This window comes from Carettochelys insculpta, chromosome 2 (genome assembly GCF_033958435.1).
Source record: "Carettochelys insculpta isolate YL-2023 chromosome 2, ASM3395843v1, whole genome shotgun sequence".
In the NCBI taxonomy this organism is placed as follows: Eukaryota; Metazoa; Chordata; order Testudines; family Carettochelyidae; genus Carettochelys; species Carettochelys insculpta.
The window spans coordinates 177,664,515-177,689,591 of NC_134138.1; the positions used below are offsets into that span (position 1 = coordinate 177,664,515).

The 25,077-nt window shown below is 43.1% G+C and overlaps 1 protein-coding gene across 1 annotated transcript in view; it reads right to left on the reverse strand.

Annotated features, from left to right (window-relative positions):
• The window catches only part of CNTNAP2 (contactin associated protein 2), a 1,212,102-nt gene that overhangs the window by 157,022 nt on the left and 1,030,003 nt on the right, over nucleotides 1-25,077 (reverse strand). Inside the window, exon 16 of the mRNA XM_074985481.1 lies at nucleotides 8,368-8,538. Coding sequence (XP_074841582.1) covers nucleotides 8,368-8,538 — 171 coding nt within the window. The remainder of the gene's footprint in view (nucleotides 1-8,367; nucleotides 8,539-25,077) is intronic.

Genomic DNA, 25,077 nt, shown 5'->3' on the forward strand with positions numbered 1-25,077 from the left:
TTGACTGAATGTGAGAATATTCTAATTCTCCATGGCCTCTTCACTGGCAGAGAAGCAGTTTAAGCAAGTGGAAATGTTCTGAGAAGGCAATAATTACACAGTTGTTTAATGAGGCGAAGAAGCAGAATTTAAAACAACACCCTGACTCTTACCTGCAGAGTGTATGTGCGGGGAACTACAGAGAGGGTTTGTTGTTGTTACTGTTTACTAAAAGCCCTTTGCTTAAATAACTGAAGAAATAAATTTTTAAAAGCCCTACATAGTGGTTCAGTCTTATATTCCAGTTGGAATTTGAATGTTGCTTCAGGAAATGGAAATACTAAGTTTAAATGAAAGTATTAAATGGTTTGCTTTAGCTTCCTTGGAAAGGGCTATACACCGGTCCCAATGGAATTATTATTCATTATAATCATTATTTATTAATTATGTACATTGAGTTAGGCACTTTTGTAGAAAGGAAGCTTTTCAAAGACAAGTTTATATATGTTTTATAACAGACTTTTAATATGTATAGCTCACATAAAATGTTTATATGTCTCCCAGGCACTTTCCAAAGGAAGAGTAAATAGAGTGATTTCTATTTTAGGGATAGGGAAACAAACACAGAGGGGAGAAGTGACTTGCCTAAGTCAGAAAAAGTACATCTTCACAGTGAAATTCAGAGCCCAGAACGTCAGGAACTGGCTAATGGGGCTTGTGCTACAATCACTGAAACAGCTTTAGTGGTGACACTAGCAGCTGCCTGAGGGCAAGGGAGGCTCTTGACAACAAGGAAAACCCAACCAGGGGAATCAGAGGACAGTCTTGTCTTGGAAGTAGCAGCCTCTGAGGAGCCCAGCAGGCCATGAAGCCTTGGACTGGCTCCTATTGGGAAACCTGAACTTCTTAATCCCCAGCCTGAACAAAGGCTCAAGTCTGGGGCCCATGTGGCCAGCAGTTAAGGGCTGCTTTTTATGTGGGTGCCCAGATCACCAGTATCATGAGTGCCCATGTATAGAGTATGGTTATGGGAAAGTTAGGACTGCAGAACATGAACCCCCAACTAAGATAATTGTCCCTGCTCAGACAAACAGAAAAGTAGTTACAGGACTGGTGAATTCCAGCTCTGGGAAAATACTGCCTAGGACAAACTGGTTCCAAGCCCCACCAGGTGATGACCTTTCTACAGCATGTTCACAGAAATATTAAAGCCTAACCCAGTGCACCTGTACAGTTGATTATAGGTGAAAACATTAAGTTCCTTTGTTTTGGTGCTGGTCTTGACACTGGTCTACCCCATTATTTTGGGTTGGGATCGGGACTATTTCTCCAAGATACTGATGGGGATTTAAAGCAGCCCGCAAGTCTCTTGGGATTAACTGGGGGACCCTGGACAATGGGATCTGGAAACTTGTTTGATACTAGTAGGTTTGATTTTAGCAGATGTCAGTGAGGAGCTGGACCCTGGAGAGAGAGAGAATTTGGCCAAAGGGAAGCTCCCCTAGAAGGTCCACCTAACAAGCAAGCAATGTTGTCCTCACTTCGGGAGGGGAACATGCTAACTTCATCAAGGACCGGAGTGGGGATGAAACCTTGAGCCAGGCTTGTAGCTAACTGCTGGTGGTTAATGTGGAATGGTGGAACCTCAACAAAGAGAGCACGACCATAGTTTGAACTCCAGGCAGAGTGAGCGTATTGACTAAAGAAAGAATGATGGGTGAAGTTCAGTCACTACTCCTCATTCCCTGACCTCAGAGGTGTAAGGCCACAACATCGGCCTGTCCTATTCATCTGCATGTCTCTCCAGTCACAAAAAGATCTTTGCTAGGATTTTAAGCTGGTTCTATTGGCTCAGAATTTGCCAAGAAGTTCAAGATTTGTACAGTTCCTGACCTGCACGCCAACTTGTGAAAGATGCCCCTCTGATCCCACCCTGTTAGCAGGCACCCTATTTGAAAGAATAGGGATCAGCCTCAGGCAGTCCTTAGAAAAAAGTGCAGCCCAGAATAAACACATACATATTAGAGAGGTAGCTGAGTTAGTCTTTATCTTCAAAAACAACAAGAAGTCTTGTGGCACCTTATAGACTAACAGATATTTTGGAGCATAAGCTTTCGTGGACTTCTTGTTGTTTTTGAAGATACATATTAGTTATTTCTCATTATGCCATCTGCTCTCCTTATGCAATCCCACCATGCACTCCCAGCGTAGACTGTTGCCTTGGAAGTGATAAAAGTCCTAGCCAGAGTTAGGGAACACAAGGAGATCCTCACTGATCAAAGCTACACATCTCGATTATTGAGGAGGTGCACAACCTGATAAAAACAAGACTCTACCAAATTCTGTCTATGAGGAATCGATCAGACTCTGAAAAGTTTCTAGCTGAGGCTCCCCGTCACTGATATTAGCTGATTTTTCACCTGTTTGCTCTTTGAGAAGCTCCCCAATCATCTATTTAAATGTCCCCATTTAAACTTTTTAAACAGGAGTCAACCCAGAGGGATTCTTGACCTTGTCTGAGAGATGTGGGAGGAACAGGGTCCTAAGATGCAGAATGTTGCACAAAATATATTGAAGCTTTCAGAAGGCTCAAAACACCAGCAACCTGTGCCAGGCCCCTCAGTGCACTCAACAGGCCCACAAGCAAGCCCATAACAAAGGGCACATAGGCACATATGTAAGCTGAGTGATGGTGTGCTCCTATTTCTGAGCAAAGAACCCAACTGAATGGCATGGACCATATGAAGTAGTCCAACAAGCAGGGCCACTGAGGGCTTTGTATTAATAGCAAAGTCTCTGCAAAGTACTAGGAAAGCGAGAAACTACGCTGCGGTGTTCCAAATTGTATTTCAGAGAGTCATATACTGAGATTAGCACGTCGCAAAAATGATAAATTACATAAAATAGCCTCTGTTTTGTGGTCGGCATTGCTTTATGTTGTTCAAAACCATAATCTGGCAGGCTTCCTCATCAGCTATCAAAATCTGACACTTGGAATAGCTGCTTTTTGTTTTTAAAGAAAATGTTTACATTTTGATATGAAACCAAACACTTATGAAAGGTAAATGCTCTGGAGGATTAAACATTCATTTTGTTTGCTCTCCAAACTTTTCCAGGAAGTCGGGATGCAAAAGATTTACATAAAGATGCTTTAAATCACTAATAGGCAGGAAAGAGAGATTTAAATACTTTATTTTCATTATGTTTTAGATCAACCAATTTAAAAATATTGAAATAAGGTTGATGCTTTGTAAAACTAGTCTGTATATACTACTCAGTATATTTTGTGCTGCTCACTCATAATTAATTTTAAAAAATCATTGCTAATAGGATGTTCTCTGAATTTTACAGAAATTGTTAACAGCAAAACCAAACACACAAAATTGAGTCCATGATCGAACAAATAAATATGCAAGTAGCTAATTTTGCTCACTTGACTCATTTCACTGATCTCAGTTAAGTCAGTTATGTGTCTAAATGTTTGCAGTGCTTGTGGCTAAAAGTCCATTTTTAATACAAATCCCTATTTTATTGAAAGCTTTTTTCTTAGTGGCATAAAATCTTTCCAACTTCCAAACAAAATTGCATCAATGTAAATAATGAAACATTATTTGGACTTTAATTAACAAGGTCACTATGGCCTATTTCTCCACAGGGACCACATTTTTCAAACTAGTGGCCCAATATTAGGTTCTGAAAGGTGGGATTTTCTAAAGTATTCATGTGTCTTAAGAGCATGGGTCCCTCTGATTTTAGGCTGCAAATCCTGACAGAGCAGTGAGCATTTCAACTTTTTTGACTTGTAGAGTTTTAATACATTGCAAGGTGATGTCGGCAAATAGAGTGTGTGATAGTTTCTATTAATTTAGTGTTTGAATAGTTCTATTATTTCAGTCAGGGTGCTAATGGAGGGTTGGCCTGGTCATTCTAAGCACAGATGAACACTGTAAGTGTAAAACATCTTCCCAGCAAAAATCTCCGTGTAAAATCTGAATTTCTATTAACAATTGGAAAACTAAAGAAGCAACAGCCACTTAAACCATCTGAGAGACTAGAAAGGGGAAAAAAAGTAAAGGCTAGCCAATTTATAAATACAAAATATTGCAGTAAAATAAAAGTTTATTTTCCTTCTTAATTCTTACAATTGTATATCCACATATATCGACTGCAGCATAGACAGCAACAAAGCAAACTTTTCCAATCATGAATCTCAGCTGTGATTTGTAGTCACGGAAGAACTAATTTGGCATCTATGCAAATAAAGTCCTCGGGCCTACCAAGGCCACGTCTCCACTAGCCCCTTCCTTTTGGAAGGGGCATAGTAATGAATGAGTTGGGAAGATGCTAATGAGGTGCTCCCATGAATATGCAGTGCCTCATTAGCATAACAGTAGCTGTATGTGGTTTGAAAGTGCCACCCTGGTCAATGCGGACCTTTTGAAAGGACCAAGCAGGAAGAAGGGGCTTTGGAAGTGTGAGGGGCCAAACACCATCCTTTATTTATTTTAATATTAACCCATTTGCTCCAGATCCCTAACTGGCTCCCTCAAGGGGTGAGCGCACAACCTAGGGTTTAGCAAGCCTATGCTCAAACCACTGAGCAATGCCTCACTCCCTGTTAAAATACACAATGCGAGGAAAGTGATATATTTTGAACCTGGTGAGCCACTTTCAGCTCACAGCAGTTCATAGCTGCGTCTACACGTGCACGCTACTTCGAAGTGGCGGCACCAACTTCGAAATAGCGCCCGTCGCGTCTACACGCGTTGGGCGCTATTTCAAAGTTAACTTCGACGTTAGGCAGCGAGACGTCGAAGTCGCTAACCTCATGAGGAGATAGGAATAGCGCCCTACTTTGACGTTCAACGTCGAAGTAGGGACCGTGTAGACGATCCGCGTCCCGCAACGTCGAAATTGCTGGGTCCTCCATGGCGGCCATCAGCTGGGGGGTTGAGAGATGCTCTCTCTCCAGCCCCTGCGGGGCTCTATGGTCACCGTGGGCAGCAGCCCTTAGCCCAGGGCTTCTGGCTGCTTCTGCGGCAGCTGGGGATCTATGCTGCAGGCACAGGGTCTGCAACCAGTTGTCAGCTCTGTGTATCTTGTGTTGTTTAGTGCAACTGTGTGTGGGAGGGGCCCTTTAAGGGAGCGGCTTGCTGTTGAGTCCGCCCTGTGACCCTGTCTGCAGCTGTGCCTGGCATCCCTATTTCGATGTGTGCTACTTTGACATGTAGACGTTCCCTCGCTGCGCCTATTTCGATGTTGGGCTGAGCAACGTCGAAGTTGAACATCGACGTTGCCGGCCCTGGAGGACGTGTAGACGTTATTCATCGAAATAGACTATTTTGATGTTGGCTGCATGTGTAGACGTAGCCCATGTGTGACTGTAATCAGTTCTGGACAGGCAGGAAAGCAGCTTCACTCATCTTAACAAAATGAGGGGGTTATAGAAGCTTGCTTTCTCTTAATTTGTCCTGGGGGACAATTATTCTTTCCTTTATTAATATGGAAAACAAAATACATGGGTGGGTGCACATCTCCATAGAAGCTTTGAGGAATGAAGCAACCCCTCTCAGGAGCCCTGTGTTTAACACTATCTCCTGGCTGAAAGAGGAGCCTTTCTGTTGACTTTATTTTATCTTTAACATGAAATATCTCAAATAGAAGGAAATTATGAAAGGAAATACAAGAGAAAAGATTCAGTGTGTAAAGGATACCTGGTACACTATTATTTATTATTTCTATTATTATAATTCTATGGGTCCTAGTTATAGACCTGGACTTGACTGAGCTATTCAGTACACAAAGTGTTTCTTTATGTAAAAAAAAAAAATGTCAGCACACAATAAAGCAGCTGGAATTCTAGCAGGCTACACACATTAGATAGAAATGCAGATAACCTGTGGTGTGCTAGCTGGTGGCATGGCTAGAAACTGTTTACCATATGCTGTGTTGGCCTATCACAGACTGAATCAGAGTAAGGAAGAGCTATGCTACTGCGTTGCCAACTTGTGCTTCCTGAGGCGTGTTTTCTTCTGCTTCATGCTATACTGCTGCCTAAAATGGCCCTGATGTTGGCATACTGAGCCAAGGGAAGGTCACCCTCGGGTTCTGAGGTGGTAAAATGTCATGAGGCCAGTCTGTCCCTATGTCTGGCTGATCAATGTCTGCCATTGCCATCTTCACAGAACCCCACAACAGCAGCATCTCTCGTAGCATGAACTGAGTTGGTCATAAGTATCAGAGGGGTAGCCAAGTTAGTCTGTATCTTCAAAAGCAACAAGACGACCTTGGGCACCTTATAGACTAACAGATGTTTTAGAGCATAAGCTTTTGTGGGCAAAGACCGGCAAGCTGGTCAGAGAGGAGTTAAGTTTCATTATTTGAAAATTAGTCTATTTTGCATTGCACAGCTTTGAAATAATAGTGTGTACGCTTCCCTCAGATATTTCTTGATCTCTTTGTTATGATCACACTCATTGGGTTAGAGAGTTGGGTAATGATGCTGTGAAAGTCACTGTGTCAGAAATTCCCCCAAAGAGCTTGGATTTTTTTTTTTAGTTACTTTTGACAATTTTCCATAGATCCCAGGGAGGAAGAGCTCCTCAGTGCTCTATGCATCATTTGCCATGGGGCTAATGAATCTCTCCCCAAACTCAATTAAAAAAATTACAGTGTAAGTCACACAAGTTTTCCCATCCAGCTACAAACAGAAAAAGGGATGGAAAAAGCAAACTCGGTCTGCATAAATATATACCACTGTAAAGTGCAAGATTCAGTAAGAGCGTGGGGTACCATTTTAAGATATCTTTGGAGGAAAAAGCTATGAAATTAGTAATGATTAGAAAGAAAATACCCCAATCAGTGGTGAACTAGAGGATTTAGGCTATGGGAAGGAGTGTTTAGACAGAAACATGCAGACTTGGGAATCAGAACTTCTGTTCTGCCACTGACTTACTGCCTGATCATTGACAAATTCCTGAGGGCTCATCTGGATGGAGGGAAGGCAAAGGAGGCTTAATGCCACCTTTCTTCCCACTAACTTTCTCAGACTCAACAAGCCTTCTTTTGAAAATTTGCCTCATGTTTCTTAAAATAAAATAAGTCTCTCTCTCTCTCTTTCTCTCTCCCCTAATTTTATTTTGCAGCATGCCAAACTGCTGTGCCCTTTTTCAAAGATCAAGGATTTTACCAGTGACAAATCATAACCCAGGTGAGCATAAAGGTTTGGTTACTCCAGGATTTTTTAGAATTTAAACATCACGTATCTTGGAAATAATTGATTAAAATAGTCATACAGCACTTTTTTCTCTTAGGCTATGTATATACTGTGGAGCTATGTTGGGATAACAAGGTATCCTGAAAAGTAACTCTGCATCTAGGAAACGCACCTGGTATTTTGAAATATTCTTTTGAAATTTTTTTTGAAATATTTTTCAAAATACTGAGCATGCTATTTCAGCATCCCTGTACCCCTCATTATGGGAGGAGTAAGGGATGTCTTGAAATAGCCCACTATTTTAGTGCCAAATCCCAAAATAGCCTATTTCAAAATTGTCTTGAAATAGGATATGCAATTTGTGTAGCACAAATTGCATATCTTATTTCAAGTTATGGGCACAGGGGAAATATAGCTTAACAGAGCAACTTTGCTACACAGCACACACTGATACTCTTCAAATAAAACAACTAAATTAGGCATGTAAAGCTTTAAGATTTAGGTAATACATGTCAGTATTTGTGTTCCTCCTGCTATGATGTCTCCATGAAAAACAAAATGATTGGATTTCCCAGAATTTTCCCTAGCTAAGGTAATTCACAAATACTGGAATCAGTAGACTTAGACTATATTCTAAATCACAAACAGCTTTTATTGGATTACACTATGGCTGTGTCTACACTTGGCAAAAATTTTGAAAGAGCAATGTTAATGGCCAAATCAGTGAATACTAATGAGGTGCTAAAATGAAAATTCAGCATCTCATTAGCATGCTGCCAGCCACACCACTTCAAAAGTTCCATGTTTCAATCACCCAGGGCTTGTCTACATGGGGCCTTTTTTGAAAGGACCTTGCAAACGTTGAAATCCCCAGCTGACAGGAACAAGGGGATTTTGACATTTGCGGGTTCCTTTAGAAAAGTGCCCCATGTAGATGAGCCATGTGTGATCGAAATGCAGCACTTTTGAAGTGCTGCAGCCAGTAGCATGTTAATGAGGCTCTGAATATTCGTTTCAGTGCCTCTTTAGTATTCTCTGATTTGGCCATCAGCATGGCCCGTTCGAAATTTTGGCCAAGTGTAGACATGGCTTGTGTGTTGAAAGACAGAAATTTGTTAAATCTCATCATCTTTTTTTGTTTTTCAATAAAATTGGGGAGAAAATATACTCACATTTCAACTCAAGTTTGATGAAGTCTGTATTCCCCAAGTTCTCAAGGAACACTCCATCAGGGGCTGATGTTTTGAAGTAGAAAGAGATGTCTGCGCTGGTTTCCCCTTGAAATGTGGAGAAGTGAAGGTAGGATGATGGAGTAATGAAAGATGCAGCATTCCAGTAATTCCCTGTGGAGATATGAAGGATAAAATTATGTATTTCAGTGATTTTCTGAGTTGTCATTGATTTGCACAACCAAAGCAAGAAAAGAATCTGAGGTTTCAAATGTCAAAGTATGTTACAGGGCTCTTAGTATGCAAAGAGAAATCATTCCAATTCTATCTTGTTACACTTCTTTTTATAGTTTGCTAGATTTCAAATTTAGGGTATGTCTACACAGCAAAGTTATTTCAAAATAGCAGCTGTTATTTCCAAATAACTTTCCTAGCCTCTACACAACACAAATATTTTTTCAAAACAATTTCAAAATAGCAGTTGGCTAATTTTGAAATAGATAAACCTGATTGCATGAGGAATAGTGTCCATTTTGAAATAGCTATTTCAAAATAGCTGATGTTAAGACAGAATAGAGCCTATTTAGAAATAAACCATAATGTGTCCAATGGCTCTATTTTGAGATAGGTTCTATTGTGCATAGATGCTGTATTTCAAAATAGTTAAGCAATAGCCACGTTATTTCAAAATAAGCTGTTCTGGAATATCTCTTCCAGAATAGCTTATTTTGGAGTAATGCTGAGATGTAGCCATATCCTTATATGCACAACATTGGCTGTGTCTACACGTGCACGCTACTTCGAAGTAGCGGCACTAACTTCAAAATAGCACCCGTCGCGGCTACATGCGTCGGGCGCTATTTCGAAGTTAACTTCGACGTTAGGCGGCGAGACGTCGAAGTCGCTAACCTCATGAGGGGATCGGAATAGCGCCCTACTTTGACGTTCAACGTCGAAGTAGGGACCGTGTAGACGATCCGCGTCCCGCAACGTCGAAATTGTGGGGTCCTCCATGGCAGCCATCAGCTGGGGGGTTGAGAGACGCTGTCTCTCCAGCCCGTGCGGGGCTCTATGGTCACCGTGTGCAGCAGCCTTTAGCCCAGGGCTTCTGGCTGCTGCTGCTGCAGCGGGGGATTCATGCTGCATGCACAGGGTCTGCAACTCGTTGTCGGCTCTGTGGATCTTGTGCTGTTTAGTGCAAGTGTGTCTGGTAGGGGCCCTTTAAGGGAGCGGCTGGCTGTTGAGTCTGCCCTGTGACCCTGTCTGCAGCTGTGCCTGGCACCCTTATTTCGATGTGTGCTACTGTGGTGTGTAGACGTTCCCTCGCAGCGCCTATTTCGATGTGGTGCTGCGCAACGTCGATGTTGAACATCGACGTTGCCAGCCCTGGAGGACGTGTAGACGTTATTCATTGAAATAGCCTATTTCGATGTCGCCACATCGAAATAGGCTACTTCGATGTAGGCTTCACGTGTAGACGTAGCCATTGTGAGGACATTTTCAAGCTCTTACCCCAGAAGGTACTCATCAAAATGCATGAATGTGCTTGTGTAAATGATCCCAACGCTCTGTGGGGTACACCTACAGTCCCCTCTAATAATCAGAAAGAGCAGTATGCACTGCTTCAGAGGAGGTCTGTGTCCTCACTCACAGGACATCACTCAATTTTTTCATGGATAGACCACTTGAATGCTGCCTTCCCTCCACTGCCACTCCTTGCTTTCCCAACAAGATGCTGCCAAGGATCTTTGGGGACAGACTCCCCTCATTCCTCAGTCAGACCTTGAGGGAGAAGGTACATTCTTTGTTAAGTTCATGCCAACGTACAGGGGTCTTGCAGCCTGAGTTCAGTAAAAGCCTCCTGCTGCTTCCTATATTGAAGTCCCAACCTTCCCAGGGAGTGCCAGGATAGTAGTGGCACGACCTCAGACTCTCCAGCCCCAGATCAACAGGAGGTGTGGCTCAAGCCAGGGCCACCCCAAAGGGAGACTGGAGTCACACTGGAAGTGTGTATATGGTGGGAGGGGGCAGAGCACTGGTGGGGCAACACTTGGCTGTTCACAATGTTCAATGCCCATGTAACTAATCAATTTAAAGAGAAGTGCCTGTGTTAGGTAGAATCACAGATTCCTTTTGGGATTCCTCCCCCACTGGGTTGGTCATGCCACACACGCCTGCCTTCCTGCTGAGACCACACTACCATGTCTTGCTGGGCCAGAAGTTCTGGTCTCCCCCAGAAACAATACACAGATGGGGTAACCATCCTGATGCAGAGCAACACAGATGCTGAACCTATTCAGCTCCAGAAAGACTCAGCAATAAGGGCTCAGCACCCCAAAAACCAATGCCCAAGGCACCAAAACACCAAATAAATCCATCTTACCCTGTGTAAAAGTTTTACATGAAAAAGTTCATAAGGGCTGCCCTCTTTATGAATGAAAAGGAGATATGCAGAGTGGTTGCTCCCCACTCCCAGGTAACAATAATTTAAACTGTGCTTGGTAACAAAAAAAAAAGTACAAAAAGTAGGATTTAAGTGGCTGCAGACGAAAACATTTAGATCAAAGTAAGTAGCTAAGTTAACATAAAGGAAAGAATGCCAGCTAATCGTAACATACTAAATCTTGTTACATGTTAATTCTTACCCTAAACAGTTGATCTAAACATCCCTTTCACAAGCTAAGCAGCTTCCTGTCTTGGGTCTGATTATTCCTGCTGTTCAGTCTTAGCCATCTTGGGTGGCAAGTTGGAGGATCTCCTGGAGTCCATCCACTCCCCCTATTGTTTGGTTTCCTCCCGCTTTGTATCCCTTATGCCAAAGCAGGAATTCTTTGGGCTCAGTTCAAACTTTTCTCAATTTTAGTGGAAAAGTAGTAGGTTCAAAATAGGTTTCAGCATAAGGTGGCCTGACCAAATGTCTTTCTAGGACCAACCACAGTTGAAGCCTACAGGACAAACAAGGCTATTCACAGGCTGCTGATTTGATCACTGAGCTGTGCAGGTTGCAGACAGGCATCAGTCCGACCCTCATTAGCACATTTAGCGTTATGAACAGATACACACTTCATAGTTCTAACGTCATATACCAGAATCAGACATGCACAAAACTTGGATATGCACATTCAGCATATTGTACTTTACAAACTGATATGTTATATGATGCATGTTGCACAAAGTGTCTGAGTTATGCATATTCATAGTCATAGGTGAGTTTTCATAAAGCATGTTGGGAACAGTGACAGTGCCTAACGTGATCGACTCTGGTCCAAGACTGTGGCTTCCACGTGTTACTGCATGACAAATAAATGCTAATATTAATTCCTATGATTAGGGCTTTTTTGTTCTATTTAGTTTCTGTATTGTTAATTACTCGCTTGAATATTAATGTCCATCTGCATTTCATGGCAGTAAAATCATGAATCAAGTTACTGAACTCTGTCTGCTTTAGTGGAGAATAGTAAGATCAGTCCTCAGAAAAGGCTTTTAAAATTTTTTGAAATTCTGTGATTTGGTTCTCCACAGGAAGCCTGTAAACACTTAATGGAGTCAGAATGGATGCAAAGAATGCAGTCTGGAAAGGGAAAGCTACAGCCTAAGAGAGGTGCTTTCAAATACCATTATTAATATGTTACTCAGGAAGAGAGAGAGAGATGCCATCACACCAGAATCACTGCACACTTGGTTTAAAAAGGGGATTGGAGGTGCAAAGGAAGGAAAACTACATCTGTCTTGCAACCCCTTCACCCTCCACCAAAGGGAGAGCAGAATTTCTTTTGTTCTTCTCGCCACTTGTAGTAATCCTTAGATATTATTTTATGATAAAAAAAAAGGAGTTGCCTAAAGAAATCTTTTGCATAATTCCACTATCTATACTTATTTATTATTGTACCTGGAAGCCCCTGTCATGGTTCAGGACCCTGATGGTGCACATAGACAGACCCTGTCCCAGTGAGTTTATAGTCTGAGTAACACAATAAGTATATCCTGACACAGCAGACACACATTTCTTTGGAGTTCTCTCACACTCCTGCATCTCTAATGGCTTAGAACTGCTGACCTAACAGGTTCGCTTCAAGGCTTACCTATTTGAATGTACAGTAGAGGATGGCATGGCTGCTGTAATCCAGATTCAGCTGACGGCTGGCTAATATGAAATATAGTTAGGAGTTGGGGAAAGAATAGTGCTGCTGCACTTTGATTGACACCAGAACTTTTCCTTCTTGTTTTTTTTTCTCAATTTTTTGCAAAGATGCTCAAAGCTCCAGATAAGGGTTCTCCGGTGTGAAGCTTTAAATTTAATTAAATTAAATAAAACTAGCTTCTCCTTTCTCTCTAGTCTTGCTCACCCACAACTAATCTGTACACCTCCTAATCTGCGTAGGAAAGAGTGCCTCTCACTTTCTCGTTTCTCAGGAAAGAAGTGTCCTGAGAATGTTGCAGTGCAGCCTCAGAGTAAATTTTGCTACTATTTTTATAAATTATGCTATGCTACATTTCCGCAAGGATCAAAAACAGCATCCAACAAGGATTAGAGAAAAAATGGTGTGGTTTGTTGTGTGTGTGTATTAATTATTATTATTATTATTATTATTATTACTATTAAACTTAACTTGTCTGCTGCAGGACATAAGTCAGTCGCTATCAGAGACACGACTCAAGTTGCCTGAGGTGAGCTGTTCCATAAATACTTACTACATTGGCTTTCTGCTTGGTATTTATTCTGACCTTACAGAGGCAAAACTCCCATGAACTTCCTATGAAATTTTGCTTGATTTAAAATTTTCGTGGGAGATTTTACTTCAGTCAGCATCAAGAGGAAAACACTTGAAATCCCAAGTGAAATGTGAATAAGGAGTACCAGATTTGCCCCATGAAAATGACAGATGAAATTCCACATTGAAGAATGCACAGTAGTGGAGCTTGGAAAAAAGAATCCTGCCTATCTACGCAATGATATATGTGTGCTTGTGTGTGTGTATACACACACAATTATATGGATCTAGTATACAGTTTAGAAATGTTCTGTGTCTCTCTCTCTGTCCATCTCTGTGAGTCCATTTATTCAAGAACTCCTGAACGGTTAGAGCTAGGACTGCAAAATTCAGCATGCAGCTTCCTTTTATCAGAACTCAAAGCAAGGACAGGGTTTGGCTGCACCTGGACAATGGGTTGTGCCTGAAAGCTGATTGTTTCTCATTAAGCAGAAAGTGAGAGGTCTGACAGCAGGGATGGTTATGCTCTGGAATGACCCCAGGGAGGCAGTAAATGTTGGAGATAGCTATACTGCACAGTGTCCCTAGGGGGTCAGCTGCACCTGTAAGACCGTGGCAAGCTGGGGTTGGGGCTCTGCCTGCTTCAGACCACAAGCCACAGGCAAATTTCCCTCCCCCACCCCATTGCCAGAACCCAAACCACTTCCCCCACAACCACAGCCCTTGGTCTCAACACCGCATAGATGCTGGGGAGGGGAAGCCTAGTCAGGTAGCACAGCCCCTGCTGGCATAGCCCACCTACACTCCAGCCAGGCACACAGCCCCTCTGGCCTGGGGATCAGCTGCTTGCCGGGTAACACAAGCACTGTCACTGTGATCCCACCCCTCAGACACCAGCTGCTGGCCAGCCAGTGCTGCCCTGAGTCCCCTGCCCCACTCCCAACCCTCTCCCCGACTGCTACCTCCCCCACCCCTACCCTGACTCCTGTGCCCCCACAACTCCCAGTCCCCCAGCCCTAATCCTACATCCACCACCCTCCACCCTGAGCCATCAACCACTCCCCCCCGACTCCTGCATCCTACCCCCTCCTCATACCGCATCCTCCCATGCTGTGCTAAGTCTCCCTACCCCTCTCAACCCCCTGGCCTGATTCCTTCACCCCCAAGCCCTACTCCGAGCCCCCCACCCCCCTGACCTGACTCCTGCTCTCCCCTACTTTGATCTCCCCAATAACTTCCAACTCCCCCTGCCCAGACTCCAGAAACGCCCGCATCCCCACCCCCTGCCCTGAGCCCCCCACCCCCACTTCTCAACTCCCAAACCCTGATTCTTGCACTCCACTCCCTGCCCCTTCCCATTCCAGGAACTTTCCATTTTCTTGGGACAACCAAACCCTGACCTTGCTTTAAGTTAGGGTAAGAGAAAACTGCATACTAAATTTGGTGGTCCTAGCTCTTATGGTTTAGCAGCAGTGCTGATAGGCACCAGGGTCCCGGGGGCAAGGTTAGGGTGGGGGTGCCTGGCTCCATGCCTAGAAGGGGTGGGGCTAAGGGCAGAAGAGGCAGGGCCAAGGGCAATCAGCCCTCTGCGCCACCTGAACTGTGCTGCTGCCCCCACCCCAACAGCCCTGAGCAGCTGAAGCAGTGCTGCCCCAGCACTTCAAAGGGGCCCTGGGGCAATTGTCTCCTCCCCATTGGCAGCCCTGCCATTTAGAAGCAGTCCTTGAACAAATGCACTCCCAGACACATGGACTCCCAGACAGACTGACTCTAATATTTCTAACTGTACACACAATGATATATGGATATATACGCACAAGGGTGGATTCTAAATTATCTGAAAGAGATCTTGAAGTGATCAAAGAAAATTCTTGGAAAATATCTACTCCGAGTGGAGCAGCAATGGTCAAAAGGGCTTACAGGATATTAAGAAGGGGTCAAAAACTATCAAAATGCCACTGTATAAATCCTTGGTGCACCCACATCTTAAAGGCTGTGTCCAGTTCTGGTCTTACCATCTCAAAAGGATGTAATGAAACTGGAAAAGTGCTGAGAAAGAGGCAATAAAAATAATCATGGGTGTGGAATGACTTCCATGTGGCGAGAGATTACAAAGACTAGAGCTGTTCATCTTAGAAAAGAGACCCCTGAGAAGGATGATGATAGAGGTCTGTGGAATCACGAATAGTGTGGAAAAAGGGATTAGAGAAGTGTTATTTGCCCCTTCCTAAAACACAAAAAACAGAGGTAACCCAATGGACTTTAGAGGCAGCATGTTTAATACAGCCAAGAGGAAGTATGTTTCCTACAGTGTGGAACTCCTTGCCATGGGATGCTGTGATGGGCAAAAGCATAACTGCATTCAAAAAAGTTTGTGCAGGATAAGCCCCTCAAAATAGCTGTTAGACAAGTTGGTTAAGGTTCAGTCCTACACTCGGGACAATCTTAAACCTCTGACTGCCAGGAGGGAAAGACGGGAATGGATTGTACCAACTGCCCTGATCCATGCACTCCCACTGAAGTTGTTGGAGACAAGATACTGGGCTATAGAGACCATTGGTGTGACCCACTAGGTAAGTTCTTTTGTCCTTATGCTCATGTGAGGGTGCCAAAATACCAGTATGTATAAAAGTAACCTGCATGCAGAGTGTATGGACTAGTGCCCTTTTAAGACTAGTAGATCCATATCTTGATCTCATGTAATTAGTGGGCCTAGGGCAGTCAGCCAGTTGGCTTCTCCCCTGCAGAGGCATTTACTAGCACTTCCTTAACCTGCTCCTTTCTATCCCTTCTTCCCTAGCATGACTGAAATTCATTCTCCAGGACTATCCATTTCCCTTTTATAGCCAGCTCCCACTGAAATGGAGAATGGCAATAGCAGAACTGTAAAAGACCTCAGCGCTTTTAGCTCTCCTAGGCAACAGCTCTGGAGAACGAACGCTGCAGTGTCAGGCAGCCTTTATGTATTACAACAGGCCCAAAACCTCCAGGGCCCTCATCTGCAGCAAAACAGATTTTATATCAAAATGATTATGCGAATAAAATGTAAGAATCGTCTCCTATTTCAGGGAAGATGGATTTGTGAACGTGAAACTGCTCTGTGCCACAGTGTAATGGATTGAGATTATCCATACCATTATGCTCAACAAATCAAGTTTTTTTTTTCCCCTTTGGTTCCTTCATTCTTGGAAAATAGGAATATACACACTGTGAAACATTGCTACCATTACTCACACGAAGTAGTACCTTATGCTGCAGTAATTTCACTGGAACCTATCACAGAGGGTTCTCTCACTAGTCAGTGAGAGAAAAGGGTGGAAGAGAGCACCCCCAAATGAGGCAGGTGAAGTGCTAGCTGATTTAAAATGTGGTGACACTGTCCTGATTAATACTCCTGGTATGAAACAGCAAAAGTGACAAATTGAATCCTATTAAACAAGACCAACAACCACCTCGTTTATACACCATCGAACTTAATTCCAACAGTCAGAAGATGACTGAATTATTGTTGGGTTACAGCATAGGCAGCCATGCAAGTTTATCTCTCTCCTATACCTCACATTTCCTGCCCCCTGCAGAAAAAAAGCATCTAGATTAGATTTCCGTTTTGAAGACAAACACAGCCCTACATTTTTAGGGCAAGTAAAAGAACGGTTGCAAGTCCAGAATAAAACTGGTGGAGAATATCTGTACCTCTAAACATGAGTTTAGATTTTTAAAACGGAAATGTTGGCTCGGTAGTAGCATGAGGGAGGTTGCAAGCAATTCAGATTTTAGAGTGTATTAATAGATGGCACAATTTAGCTTTTGAACACAGCTCTCTGGAAAAGTCTGGTGCAACTGCTGAGTGCTGGAGCGGTATAATATAATGCACATTTGACCTCTTTTCATTAAAATGGGCTCCTTGTGAAGAACAAAAGCTGTTCGAATACAGAGAGATGAATGGAATCACCCTGACATTCCACCCTCAACAGCCTTTACAGCCTGTTCACAGGGATTTATCATTTCAGGAACAGAAGGTCATCGGAATACACAGGTGTGGATGAATAAACATCAACGACATCTGGTACGGGAGAAATACAGTTTTATTAGTAATTATAAGCCTCTTTGGGTCTCACACTGTTTCCCCTATCCAATGTAACCCTTGCAGGTTTGTTTTCTGAAAGTTCAGTGAGCACTGGCTCATCGAAGGCCTGATCCTAAGAAGTGCCAGCACCCTCTGTGAGGTACTAAGTGTTTTCAGTTCTGATTAACTTCAATAACAAGCTCTCCTTCAATGTGATGCCAATGTTTCTCAGCTTTGATCTGGTGAGTGAAAGGAGGCTTCCGTCTCAAGCCATATTCAGCCCCGGGCCCACCTCGTTGCTGAAAATGCCAACAAGCATGCCTACTATTGCGTTTTGGTGGTGGTTTCTGTGAACTGGACATTTGTCCCTTGAGAAGAGCAGCAGATTTATTCTTACAAAAAGCACCATACGGGCCTTAGGTGGTAACTAATTTTTGGTTACTACAAATTAAGCTCTGCTTAACTTAGTAACCCAGAGATGAATGGCTCTACATCCCATTACTTTGTGCCACCTGGTGCCCCAGATTCTACCATCACAGAAGAAGGCTAAATCAGCCTCACTCACATTTTTAATCTAACATTAGAGTGAACCAAAGTGTCTCTCTCTGTTTTTGGAGATATTTTGGAAGTGGACAAATTGCCAAGTGGCATAAGACATATGATGTTGATTAATGGCTATAGACACAGAGATCAGTGGTTGTTTTACTCTGTCAATCCTCACGTTTGCTGAGTCAAGGAAAGTGCAATCACATGTGTCAACTAAATGTTTGAGTCGACAACAAGTGAACTCAATGACCCAAAAAGGCTTCTAGCCTTTGCAGCGTTTCTCACAAATCCATTTAGAAAATCATTTTCCACAAGTCATGCTTCCTGGTCAAACCATAAAATGATGATGTACCCCTTGTCATAACTGGTGTCATCATTTTCATCCATCAGAATGGTGGAAGGCCCTGATCTGGCCAGGCTCAAAAAAGTCTAGGTGTAATGTGCTGATGGAGCTTTAATGATGCATGTGAGCTGATGATCTTCCACACAAAAACTGTTTTGCAAATAACTGAACCTGCAAACATCAGCCTGTTCATCTCTGTGCCAGGATCATCATGGTGAGAAGAATTCCTGTTGTGCTGCAGGGGTGGTGGACTTTAAGCATGGGAAACAACTGCTTTCCAGAATCTTACTGAGGATTCAGCTTCTACACTGTCTTTCATCTGTGTACCCCTTTATAGCTGTGCAAAGGGACTGTAAAATGCTACCATTCTGATTTGAAGTGCTGCACTCTGCTTTTGCACTGTACACAGATTTAAATGATCCTGGGAGGTAAAAGACAAGGAGGAATCAGGATAATCAAAACAAAAGAAAGGACTGGTGACTGTGGATAAACTTTATGGGGTCACAGGGAACTTGGTCACACCCATGATAAATGGTCATCCAGCTAACTAAAATCATGCTGGATTACAGATGTTGCTAGATGAGACAGTCAGGTTCAAACTGTACTCATTTCACTGTTATATTCAGGACAGTAGATGAAAAAAAATGCAGCAACATTGAGATAAGGGATAGTGTCCATAGAGCTGAGGAACAATGCCTGAGCAGTGAATTCAACAATTGCTTTGTTTCAGGGGTCTGGTTGGTTTTGTGTTTGGTTGTTGGGGAGGGACACTGCCTTTTTCAGATTTTAGATTTAAAATGATTTCTTACAAGACTCTGTTCTGCTTCCATTGAAGTCAATGGGAAATCTGCCACTGACCGGAAATATGAAAGATTCCACAGTTGGTGTACTTTAGACTAAAGTAAACTTAGACTAAAGCCTAGGCTCTGAATTGTATAAAGCATTTAAGCCTCTCTATGAATTGTATTGTGGCTTCTGCATACGTAGTGTTTGCGTTGCTGCCAGACGCGGGTCACACTGAACACACCAGCACCAATTCCACCATGAACTCTCCACCGACAGATTTCTGTGCCAGGCGCATCAGTGCCTATATTCTCACTTTTCTGTGTAAAAGTTCAGAATGTGCTTAATTTGCTGAATATGAACAGGAAACCATCAACAAAAACAAACTAAAAACTAAATCACAAGACGGTCTGAGTCAATCGCTCTGCCGGTCTCATGAAGAGCTTCAATAGTGAACACCAAATTCTACCCATCTATTTTTAAGGTGTTCTTGTGACAAAGCCTCCTCATGGTCCATGCCTTGTTGTTGTGAAGTGGCTTGAGTGTCTCAAGGACTCAGAGAGCTATGCCAGTGAGACCTCCAGCTCCAGTTCAGGGAAGGGCCACTCAAACTGGACAGGTTAAAGGGTAGAGACCAGACAAATTTGGATCACCGCTCCCCGAGGTAAAAGGGATTGGCTTACGGTTAGCAACCCGAGCTGCAAAAAACAAACAAACAAACAAACTCCTAAAAGTTACAGAAAAGTTATATCTACAAAGAACCCTACAACTACACAAGTCTTGGGAGGAGTTTGCAATCTGCTCAGATTGAGTATGAAGCATGGTAGGGAAAGCCAAAAGGAAGCTGCCCTACAGATGACCCTTCTCTCACCCAGAACAACCACAGACAGCACAGACAATCAAGACAGTACAGACTGCAGCAGAGATGAAACAGTACAAGCTTGCAGCTTTGGGCTTGAGTGAGACAAGATGGACTTAATCTGGCCAGCTACGCCTGGCAACAGGTGAAATCTTCGTCTATTCAGGACATGAAGAAGGGGGCGCACTACACACAGAAGGCATGGGCTTGATGTTATCAAGAGAGGCATCTGGTGCTTTAATGGAGTGGAGAGCAGTATCATTACACATCATCACAGCCAGATTCTACACCAAAGTGCAGAAGGTACTAATTGTGCAATCTTATGCAGCAGCCAATGAAGCAGGTGAGGAATGCAAAACAGACTTCTAGGAGAAAGTACAAAGTGTTGTGAACCAAAAAGCAGAGAAGAACATCCTGATTTTGATGGGTGATCTCAATGCAAATATTGAAAGCATAAATACAGGCAGAGAAAAGAACATGGGAAAAGAAGGCCTAGACAACATGAATGAAAATGGAGAGTGCTTCAGTGACTTTTGTTCCTTCAATGGATTGGTGACATGTGGCAGTGTTTTTCTACACAAAAGAATCCATAACATCACCCGAGTTTCACCAGACCACTAGTCAGAAAATCATATTGATCGCATTTGTATCAGAAGTTCCGTCAGAAGATTAATGCAGGACATCTGTGCTAGAAGAGGAGCAGATGTAGGTTCAGACCACCATTTGGTCATTATAAAACACACGTTCAAGAGGTACACCACAAAAGGGACCAAGGCAGTAGTGAGATTCAACATGGAGCAGCTGAAGGATACAGAGACAAGAACTGGTTTCCAAGTGGAGTTGTCCAACAGATATGCATTTCTCACAAACCTTATCACAAAAGATGTTACTGTGGAGCAAATTTGGGAACCTGTGATAAAACACTGGGAAAGAGGACAAGATGTCACAAAGAATGGATCGCAGCAGAAACTCTGAGAAAATTGAAGGAACGAAAGGACAGAAAAACAGCAGTCAACAACAGGAAAACAAGAGCAGCCAAGGCAGAAGCTCACAGACTGTATTCAGAAGCCAACAGAGAAGTTAAAAGGGCTGTAAAATGGGACAAGAAGAACTTTGTGGAAAACCTTGCGCAACAAGTGGAACAAGTTACAGGACAGAGAAACTTGAAAGAGCTGTATGACATTACACAGAAATGAACATCAGCCAGTATAGGATAATGAGAGCAGTGTGCTAGCAAACCCAAGCGAGCAGCTCAGTAGATGGAAAGAACACTTTGAAGAGCTACTAAACCACCCTGCCCACATGGAACCTGCCGCGTTACCTCCTGCAAATATTCCTCTGCAAATTAACAGCAACAGACCTACAAAAGAAGAAATCAGAAAAGCCCTTGCCCATCTGAAAAGTGGGAAAGCACCTGGTCCAGACAACATCCCTGCAAAAGCAGTCAAGGCTGGTAGTGAGACATCAGTCAACATGATGTTAAATCTATTTGGGAATATTTGGAATATCCCACAAGACTGGAAACATAGATACTTTAGTCAAGCTTCCAAAGAAAGGCAACCTGAAGGAATGCAAGAACTGGAGGGGCATCATGTTACTGTCTATTCCAGGAAAAGTGTTCAACAGGATTCTCTTGGAGAGAATGAAGACAGAAATTGATGGACCACTCATGGATGACAGGCCTACTTCTGAAGCGAGAGATCTGGTATTGACTAAATAGCAACTCAGAGTGATCATAGAATGGTCACTTGAGTGGAACTACACCTGTACATAATCTTCATAAACTCCCCCATGTACATAACCTTCACAGACTTCAAAAAAGCCTTCAACAGCACTGACAGAGACACTTTGTGCAACACCATGGTGTCCCATCCAAAATTATTAACCTGATCCATTCAATGTATGAACCCTTGACACACCAACTTGTTCACAATGGTATCTTGACAAAATCCTTCAGAATACTATCAGGAATGTGACAACGGTGCCAATTGTCACCTTTCGGCTACGTCTACACGTGCACCCAACTTCGAAATAGCTTATTTCGATGTTGCGACATCGAAATAGGCTATTTCGATGAATAACGTCTACACGTCCTCCAGGGCTGGCAACGTCGATGTTCAACTTCGACGTTGCTCAGCCCAACATCGAAATAGGCACAGCGAGGGAACGTCTACACGCCAAAGTAGCACACATCGAAATAAGGGAGCCATGCACAGCTGCAGACAGGGTCACGGGGCGGACTCAACAGCAAGTCGCTCCCTTAAAGGGCCCCTCCCAGACACACTTTCATTAAACAGTGCAAGATACACAGAGCCAACAACTAGTTGCAGACCCTGTATATGCAGCACGGACCCCCAGCTGCAGCAGCAGCAGCCAGAAGCCCTGGGCTAAGGGCTGCTGCCCACGGTGACCACAGAGCCCCGCAAGGGCTGGAGAGAGAGTATCTCTCAACCCCCCAGCTGATGGCCGCCATGGAGGACCCCGCTATTTCGATGTTGCGGGACGCGGATCGTCTACACGTCCCTACTTCGATGTTGAACGTCGAAGTAGGGCGCTATTCCCATCCCCTCATGGGGTTAGCGACTTCGACGTCTCGCCGCCTAACGTCGATTTCAACTTCGAAATAGCGCCCAACACGTGTAGACGTGACGGGCGCTATTTCGAAGTTACTGCCGCTACTTCGAAGTAGCGTGCACGTGTAGACGCAGCCTTCCTGTTCTTGATCAAAATAGACTGGATTATGAGCAGGACAAGAAATGCCATCAGCAAGGCATTCAGTGGACGCTTTTCACACCTAGAAGACATTAATTTTACTGACAACGTCTCCCTTCTTTCACACTCACATGAAAGCATGGAAGAAAAGGTCACAACACTAGACAAAACTGCCTCAATGACCGGACTGAGTATTAACAAGAGAAAGATCAAGAAAATGAGAATCAACCAATCCAACAACAATGCCATCAATCCGGGAAGGGGATGACCTGGAAGATGTGGAACTGTTCACCTACTTGGGGAATATTTTGGCAGAGGTGGAGGAACAGACAAGGATATCTATGCCAGGCTAGGGAAAGCAACAGCTGCATTCAAGACTCTTTGTTCCATATGGAGTTTACAAATAATATATGCAAAGACAAAACAGCAGACCATCAACATAAATGTGAAGAGTGTGCTCTTGCATGGATGGAAGACCTGACATACTGAAAAGTGTTCAGATCACAAGCTACAGACATTCATAATCAGATGCCTGAGGGACAGCCTTCTCATCAAATTGCAAGACTTTGTCACAGATGAGGAGCTTTGGACCAGAGCAGGACAAGAACCACTGGATGTTCAAATCAAGAGAAGAAAGTGGGGATGGCTAGACCACACTCTCAGGAAACCATTATCCAGCATAATTTGTCAAGCTCTCAAATGGAACCTGCAAGGAAAACATAAAAGAGGAAGACCTTGGACAATGCGAAGCTCTACTGAGATTGAAGTACAACAACTGGGGTACTCCTGGAGTCAACTAGAAGTTTTGTCTTGAGACAGAATGAAGTGGAGGAGACTTGTAGTTGACCCAGGTGCCACTTAGAGTACAAGGGAATAAGTCAAGTAAGTCTTGTGACAAAGAAGTCATGTAATTGGCTGCTTGACTGTATGGGGTTTAAACTTTGACAAAGGCAGTGTTAGCAGCAGAAAAGATCTAAAAATCATCAGTCTAGTTTAAAAATGGAGGTGATTTAAAAATAAATGTAAAGTTCTTTTTCTTTTTTGGTGTCTCTTTTTTGGTACTTGGGAAACACGCATCTATAGGTTTTCTCTCCAAATATAATGGCTAGAAACTTACTTGAAAACTTCTAACCTGAGATTCTCACCTACACTTAGGTGTGTAAGAACTAATAAGTGTGGCTGATTTCATACAACACGGCAATATAACAAAGGCCTGCCAATCTTGAGGGAACATTTTGTGAAAAGTCTTTTGGAATTAACAGAAGAGTAAACCAATTGGGGTTTACAGAAATTTAATAAGGATCTTTGGAAGTTTTCTAAAATAATCTGTAATAAGAGCGATAAAAAGTGGAGGCATGGGTGAATTTTTGGGGTCTACAAACAAACCACACAAAATTTGTTTCCTTTCTCTTATCTTAACTCTTCAACAGTTTGGAAATTGTTGTACCAAAGAAGCAAGCTGAAATTCAGTACAGTAAAGGAATGTTTCAAATTAAATAGAAAGGCAAAGAAAGGAAAGAGGAAGAAACAGCATTTCCTACCATTTATAATGTGTGACACGGACCTGGAAAAACAAGGGAAATTCACAGCTAAGGAGATTTTTACTTTAAAAGGAAGGATGGTCTGTGATTAAGTTGCAGGGCAGGGATTATTGAGAGCTCAATTGCTGGTACTGCCACTGTCCTAATGCACTACCTCAGGCAAGTTATTTTATCCCTCAGTGCCTCAGTTTCTCAGAGATGTAAAATAAGGACAATGTATCTTTTCTCCAAACTCTTTTTTTTCAATGTTGTTTATTTGGATCCCTATCCTGCAATTAATTGTAACAGTATGCAGTGAATTATACAATTGTGATGTTAGACTGCAAGATAATTGGCGCAGGGACTTTCTTCTTGTGTTTGCACTACACCTACCAAGATAAAGCCCTGAACTTAGCTGGTGTGCTCAGTATGCAAATAAATTAATGCATATGCATAGGAAGGATCACGGGCCCCAGAAATAGTGGTCAGACATCTTGCAGACTAAGACAAGGCAATGTCTGTCACCTTACAGTGCAGCACTCAGCAACACAGCTACCACTCACAGCTGTGTTATAAATGCCTTAGGTGATGACTCTGTGGGCGTGCCAAAAAATTAGTGTGTGCTTCGCAACTACAGGGAACCAGCTTTTCCCCATCCTTCCAGCACCTCCCACCTGTCAGCAGGCCCACCAACTAACTCCTTCACCTGCCACCAGCCGCAATCTGCTGTTTTGCAGCGTGCAGGAGGTATGAAGGGGCAGGAAGAAGAGTGGTGATAACGAGCTCTTAGGGAAGGGGGCAGAAGTAGGGGATGAGGTGGGCTGGGGGTAGGACTTTAGGGGAAGGAGTAAAGTCAGGGTAGATCTGGGCTGAGAACCCCCAGGGAAAGAGGAAATTGGTGCATGTGACAAATGCTAAAATATAGAACCTTTGTTTAAAACCTTGAGGCCTTTATTTGCTACCAGAATACAAATGATAATACTCCATTGCTGTATCTCCTAACACATTGTCTGAATAAACTTTTTTGTGAGTGAATAAGTTAAACGTATTTTGGGCCATTCCAAGGAGTGGGTGTAGTGGTGTTAACATACAACTAGTGGTTTGGAAATTAAATGTATGAAGATCTAACAACACTTACAAAGCTAAAATGAAAAACATCTACCTACCTGCTA